Here is a 7,056-nt window from a genome sequence, read left to right as displayed (position 1 = left end):
TATCAAAATACCAACAGCATTTTTCACAGAGCTAAACAATCCTAAAATTTGTATGCAACAAGAAGACCCCAAATACTCAAAGCAATCTTGAAAAGCAAAGCAAATATGTTTCTTCAAATTGTGTTATAAAACTGTAGTTAGCCAACATATAGTGCATTATTAGTTTTTGATGTAGTGTTCAATAATTCATTGGTTGTGTATAACACCCAGTGCTCATTACAACACATGCCCTCCTTAATACCCAACACCCAGCTACTGAATATAATAAAAAAGCAAATAAGTAAGTAAATAAAACTAAAAAAAAATCCCTGTGGTAATCAAAACAATATGCTACTGGCACAAAAATAGACACATACATCAATGAAATGACCCGGCTTCCTTGCCCCTTGCACTGGGGTCTGTGAACAACTTGCACAAATGTACTGCATGATCCTTGAAGTCCTCATGAGACTGAGCCCCACTTGTCCTTAATCATGACCCTGTATCAGACTTTTCCATTCATGTGTAAATCCCTACTTTTCTCTACATGCTTTTTGGGTCGCTTCTCAAATACAATACATGCCTAGCTGCCTAGCCCCAGTTATGCCAACTTAAGACAACTGGTGATGGTTGGACTCTGTAGGACTATCTTCTCTTCTATTGACCTTAATAACCTAGTAGATATTAAAAGAATTGGGTGAGAAAAGTAGGAAGATGAGAAAAACTAAAAATGAAGAAAAACTGAAATTAATTTTGAACAGAGAAAGGCCTGTTTCATAGCCAAGGGAGAGAGAAAAGCACAGAGAGAGGCATTTTCTTGCATGATTCTGAACACTTTCCTGGAACATATAAATGAGAAGGTTGAGATGATTATATGACCCAGCCTCAAGGTTGAGAGGGAAGAGAAGGTTGAGAAGGAAAGAGAAAATTGGTGAATCATGGCATTTTACATCTTGCCTCTTTTAGGCCAATCTCATCCTTGATAGGATGCTGTCAACTTCCTCAAAGTACACAGAAAGGCCACAGATGTCTAGTCCTCACTGCAGGTGAGCCTGGAATTCCTCCTATCTTCTTTGGTTTAGATTTCACCTATGAGTTGGTCTATCAGATGAACTTGATGTTGAATGAGCCAACCTCTTATGGGCTGGATCCTCACCAACTGGAAGTAGGAATGAGCAGAAGATGAGGAACAAAACCCCATGCCAATGTGAGACCTCAGAGCAGTGCAAGGTAGCTGAGAAGCCATTTACTGATTTGCTAAGGAAAGTGGGTAAAATGGACAGCACAGTGCATCAGGGGGAATCATCTCAAGGATGAATCTGAGCTCTTTCCTCTGATTCCTCTCTCAGAAGATGTAGATGAGATTGAAAGACAGCCAAAGGCACCCCTATCACATGGTCTTAATTGAGATAATAGGGTGGGGTCATCTAATCATTGTCTCAATGCTTCTCAAGCTTTTCCAGGGCAAAATACCCACCTGGTAGATACTCCTCCGTAATGTAGATTCCAAGTTACTACTTCCAAGGATGGGAAGTCAGTCAGTCACATTTATAAGTGCTGAGAGACTAAATATAAGAAAGACCATGGATGAATCATGGTGCAAAAATACAACTCTGACCCACAAACTGCAGCAATCTGCCCAGGAACCAACTCCCTCATCTATGATGAACAGTTCAGGAAGCCAGCTGCCACAGTCCATCTTGGAAGAAGTCGGATTGCTAACTTTAGTAACAATCTGGGAAGCTAAACAATACTTCCTGTAGCAATAGTCCCCAAATTAACAGTTTTAGTAACAGACAGCTTTCCTAAATTTTGTTCCCACTTCCAATTTAGGACAAACCAGAGAAGACTGAATATATACCCCTAACCATCCGCCTTCTTTTAGTTAGACCCTCTTCCAGCTTTCCCATGCCAACAGCCTCCAATCACAGCAGACCTGAAGCTTCTCTTTTTTCTACTCTAAAGCTTTCCGACTCCTCTATCTGTCATGGAGACTTGCCCAAATACAAGTGAAAGAGGCTGACTGCCTTGCAATAGCAAGCATTGAATAAATAGCCTTTTCTTTACTCATCTGGGTGGTTTTCATTTATTTTCACAGTGCTCAGTAATTATTTGTTGAATGAACAATAAATAATAATTTAATACAGAAACGTATATGACATCAATACCGTACAAGTTTCACAGAATAACTGACCAGGCTCTACTTCCTGTCATGCATGATGATGAAACTCCCAGATTGTGCTGTAGATATTCACTCTAACCCTCAGTGGTGATTATGTTCTCTCCCAGCCCCATGGGCAGGTAAGGATAAAGACTCTGAGAGAAGTGTGCATGGATATGTCAGAGGCCATCCCATGGGTGCCTTCTTCTTTTCTTTAGGTGTAATCTGGGGTGGTGTTTTTCAGAATGAGGGCTGTGGGGAATGAACTTTGTCCTGAATTCAATTCATTAATTTTTGCTTCTTCCTTGGTGTGGAGCTTCTATTCCCTCAGCTCATTATGAGCTGGGTAGGGTGCCATGAGACATCTGCTCTGCAACTAGAGAGATAAACCCAGGACATGAGCTCATCATCAGTTTTACGAGAAACGGGAGAACATCTTGTGTGGTTAGTTCCATCAATTCTTATTTGGGGCCTTGGAGTTGGGAGAAGGGTGTGTGTAAGAGTCTTTCCCAGGCCACCACTTGCTCACACATTGCGCTGAGAATTAGATCTTTGCATGCTTCTTGGGTCTGGCCCATCTGTGCTGAGATTCACAGGGTGGAGCAGAAGGTGAATCTTGGTGAGCTGAATGGGGTTGGGAAGTGCTGAAGGTGGTGAGGGAAGACCTGACAGATGAGAGACTAAACCTGACTGGGAAGTGGGAGAAGTTCATCCAATTTCAGGCTTCAGCCTAGAGAGTGAGAATGGACACTGAGATACCTCCTTGCTGTCAAAAGACAAAGGTTCTTGGCATCAGAGACCAGACAGATGCTAAACTACTTTTCTTAGGCAAAATTGTATCATCGTTTACCCATTCTCTAGTCTCTGGACTAGTCCACTTTATTCTCCAAGTAGCAGAGTGGGGGTGGTTTAGATATGTCCTGAGAGTCATCATGACATTCTCATGATGAATTTAGCATCAAAACTTAGTTCTGTTGCAATACCTGCATTGGTGAAACTTTATTAAAATCTAAATTTAAAAAAATGAATAAAAATAAATAAATAAATAAAATCAAAATATCCTTCCAATCCAGAAAACCCTTCCAGAAACACACAAGAAAGAGGAAATATATTTATTTGTTTGTTTGTTTAAAAGATTTTATATAATCATTTGACAGAGAGTAATAGCAAAAGCACAAGTCAGGTGGAGAGGCAGAGGGACAGTAAGAAGCAGACACCCCACACTGAGCAGGGAACATGACACAGAGTTTCATCCCAGGACCCTGAGATCATGAGCTGTGCCAAAGGCAGAAGCTCAACTGACTGAGCCACCCAGGCACCCAACACTTTTATTATTGAACAAGTTTAAACCAGAGGGTGATGAAAGTCACAGGTAGTCTGCTAAGAGACTGCACAAGAGAAGAATCTCACTTGTTTATATTCAGGCAGTGACAACCCATTACATATATGCTTTCGAGATAAACAAGAACTAGTCTTCATGTTAGGAGGACTTGACAGTACCATTTGTCACACTCAGTTCATTCACCAGGTAACGGGGTGGTAATATGTATTAGTTAATTGGATTTATCCAAAGAGGGAAAAGAACTTTTCACTGTTTGTGAGAAGAGGTAGTTTTGCCACTTAGATCACGGTGCCTGCTGATGTTAGGGTCCTCCTCTGCCACAGAGCCTGGGAGATAAGGGCGCTACCTTCCTTGATGATTCCATTTCAAAGAGATGGATCCTAGGTGCTTGAGAAAGACATTCTGGGCCAGAAAGCTGGCAAGAAGCTTACTTAGCTTTTAAAATGTTTAAACTAGGGATGTACTGTATGGTGACTAACATAATATGATAAAAAATTATTATTGGAAAAAGAAAATGTTTAGACTCCTAGGAGCAACAAGGAGCTTCCAATAATAAGTTTTCCAAAGCAGATGCTCTGAAAAAAGAGGGGAGAGTCTTTTTTAAAATTTGCATTTGTCCTTACACCTCTCACCCCCTTTCTCTCCTCCTTTCTCTTTCTTGTCCCAAGATACTTCACCTCCCCTCTTAAATCTACATCCTCCTTCTACAGCTATTCACCTGCCATTTACTCCCCTTTTCTCTATCCCTTGCATTCTCTGGCTCCCTAGTGTTTCAGAGAAGTAAGGATCAAATCGTGCTAACTTTCTGAGCACAGATGAGAAACAAATGGGTTTTCACTGCAGAAGGAAAGGGTGGGGCCATGTCAGAGGGCTGGGCTCTATCTTTTAGAAGAAACAGGATATAGGTATTTAGAGATGTTAGGTGAGTAGTATCATTGGTTTGCTCTTTTGTTTGTTCTCAAGGTCTCGGCCATGGAGCTCTGGAACCACACCTCCCTATCAGACTTCATCCTTTTGGGCCTGTTCAGCTACTCCAGAAATGATTTATTCCTTTTTTCCCTTGTCCTTCTGGCCTCTGCTGTGGCCCTACTTGGGAACAGCCTCTTCCTCCTGCTCATCCAGGCCAACAGGCACCTGCACACCCCAATGTACTTTTTCCTCAGCCAACTCTCCGTCATGGACCTGATTGTGATGAGCTCAGTGGTGCCCAAGATGGCAGTCAATTTTCTGTCAGGAAGTAAGTCCATTTCTAGGGGTGCCTGTGCCACTCAGATCTTCCTAGTGGTCATGGTCACAGGAGCAGAGTGCTTCCTCTTGGCAGTCATGGCCTATGACCGGTATGCGGCAGTCTGCCACCCCCTGCGGTATCCTGTGCTCATGAACTGGAAGGCTTGCTCTCTCCTGACTGTGGCATCCTGGATGGTTGGAGTGTCCGACAGTGTGATTGACGTGGGTGTGGTCTTCAGTTTCCCTTACTGCGGCTCTCTGGAGGTGGACCACTTCTTCTGTGAGGTCCCTGCCCTGCTGCGCCTCTCCTGTGCTGACACCTCACTCTTTGAGGATCTCATCTATGCTTGCTGTGTGGTCATGCTGCTGTTGCCCCTTGTGGTCATTGTGGCTTCCTATACCCAGGTCCTCACAGCTGTTATTAGGATGCCTTCCACAGAGGGGAAACAGAAAGCTCTGACCACTTGCTCATCCCACTTGGCTGTGGTGGGCATCTACTATGGAGGAGCCATGTTTAGCTACATGCAGCGGGCCTCCAGTAGGACACCAGTGGGAGATCGAGCCACCTCCATCTTCTACACCATCCTCACTCCAATGCTCAACCCACTCATTTACAGCCTGAGGAACAGGGAGATAACAAGGGCCCTGAGGAAGATGTTGGACAGATGGGGAGTGCAGGCATGCCTGCCTTTCTGAAGTTTCCTGTCTTGGTCTGCCCCTTCCTCTGCAAGCTCAGGCTCTCTTGTGGCTCCTCTTCTTCCTCTGTGCTCATTGGGCCTCTCTGGCTGTTTGGGGCCAGGCTGTGAGCTGAGTTTTCAGAAAATCATTTGGATGGAAGATGTCAGGGTAACAGATGGTACATGATCAGTTACATAATGAATCTTTCCCCACACTGAGCCACTACTATTTCCATGGAACGAAGGCCCATAAATGCATTAGTTCCATTCTCCCTAGTTTATTCTGAGTTGTATGTTGAAAGTGAGTGAGGAGGGGGAACCAATTTAGAACTCATTTGTGCACTGAAATGTGGTATATGATGCTAGAGTCTGGCATAGAGGAGCTGTGCTACTTTGGGCAAGTTTATTTCTCTCTCTGGTCTTCCCTTTGTGATCTGTACTGTCATAACTACCAGTAAAGTAAGTCCAACATTTCTGGCATGAATTACTTACTAATTACAAACTATTTACTGGAATGAAAACTCCATTTCTGTGTATTTGTTATTAAGCAACATAAAGATTTTTTTTCAACTAAAAATATATATTTTTTTAATAATGATTTTTTATTTTATTATGTTAGTCACCACACAGTACATCCCCGGTTTCCGATGTAAGGCTCGATGATTCATTAGTTGTGTATAACACCAAGTGCACCATGCAATACGTGCGCTCCTTACTACCCATCACCGGTCTATCCCATTCCCCAACCCCCTCCCCTCTGAGGCCCTCAGTTTGTTTCTTTCTTTTTTTTTATAATGATTTTTTATTATATTATGTTAGTCACCATACAGTACATCCCCAGTTTCCGATGTAAGACTCGATGATTCATTAGTTGTGTATAACACCCAGTGCACCATGCAATATGTGTCCTCCTCACTACCCATCACCAGGTTATCCCATTTCCCCACCCCCCTCCCCTCTGTAGCCCTCAGTTTGTTTCTCATAGTCCATAGTCTCTCATGTTTCATTCCCCCTTCTGATTACCCCCCCTTTCTTTATCCCTTTCTTCCCCTACTGATCATCCTAGTTCTTATGTTCCATAGATGAGAGAAATCATATGATAGTTGTCTTTCTCTGCTTGACTTATTTCACTTAGCATTATCTCCTCCAGTGCCGTCCATGTTGCAGCAAATGTTGAGAACTCGTTCTTTCTGATAGCTGAGTAATATTCCATTGTATATATGGACCACAACTTCTTAATCCAGTCATCTGTTGAAGGGCATCTCGGCTCCTTCCACGATTTAGCTATTGTGGACATTGCTGCTATGAACATTGGGGTGCATGTGGCCGTTCTCTTCACTACGTCTGTATCTTTGGGGTAAACACCCAGTAGTGCAATGGCTGGATCATAGGGGAGCTCAATTTTTAACTTTTTAATGGACCTCCACACTGTTTTCCAGAGTGGCTGTACCAACTTGCATTCCCACCAACAATGTAGGAGGGATCCCCTTTCTCCACATCCTCTCCAACAATTGTTGTTTCCTGCCTTGTCTATTTTTTGCCATTCTAACTGGCGTAAGGTGGTATCTCAGTGTGGTTTTGATTTGAATTTCCTTGATGGCTAATGATTTTGAACATTTTTTCATGTGTCTGTTAGCCATTTGTATGTCTTCATTGGAAAAGTGTCTGTT

General features: G+C 42.9%; 1 protein-coding gene across 1 annotated transcript; it reads left to right on the top strand.

Moving 5' to 3' along the window:
- The first annotated feature begins 4,454 nt into the window (after positions 1–4,454).
- On the top strand, positions 4,455–5,405 carry LOC125282924 (olfactory receptor 2M3-like). Its single transcript, XM_048220751.1, has one exon. It carries the CDS (start codon positions 4,455–4,457, stop codon positions 5,403–5,405), a length of 951 nt encoding a protein of 316 aa, XP_048076708.1.
- The last annotated feature ends 1,651 nt before the right edge of the window (positions 5,406–7,056 follow it).

Source organism: Ursus arctos, unplaced genomic scaffold (genome assembly GCF_023065955.2).
Source record: "Ursus arctos isolate Adak ecotype North America unplaced genomic scaffold, UrsArc2.0 scaffold_5, whole genome shotgun sequence".
In the NCBI taxonomy this organism is placed as follows: Eukaryota; Metazoa; Chordata; class Mammalia; order Carnivora; family Ursidae; genus Ursus; species Ursus arctos.
This window is presented reverse-complemented; position numbering and strand designations above follow the sequence as displayed.

What these genes read in the sequence shown, in the direction of transcription:
- LOC125282924 (XM_048220751.1), top strand. Translation starts at nt 4,455, where the DNA reads ATGGAGCTCTGGAACCACACCTCCCTATCAGACTTCATCCTTTTGGGC.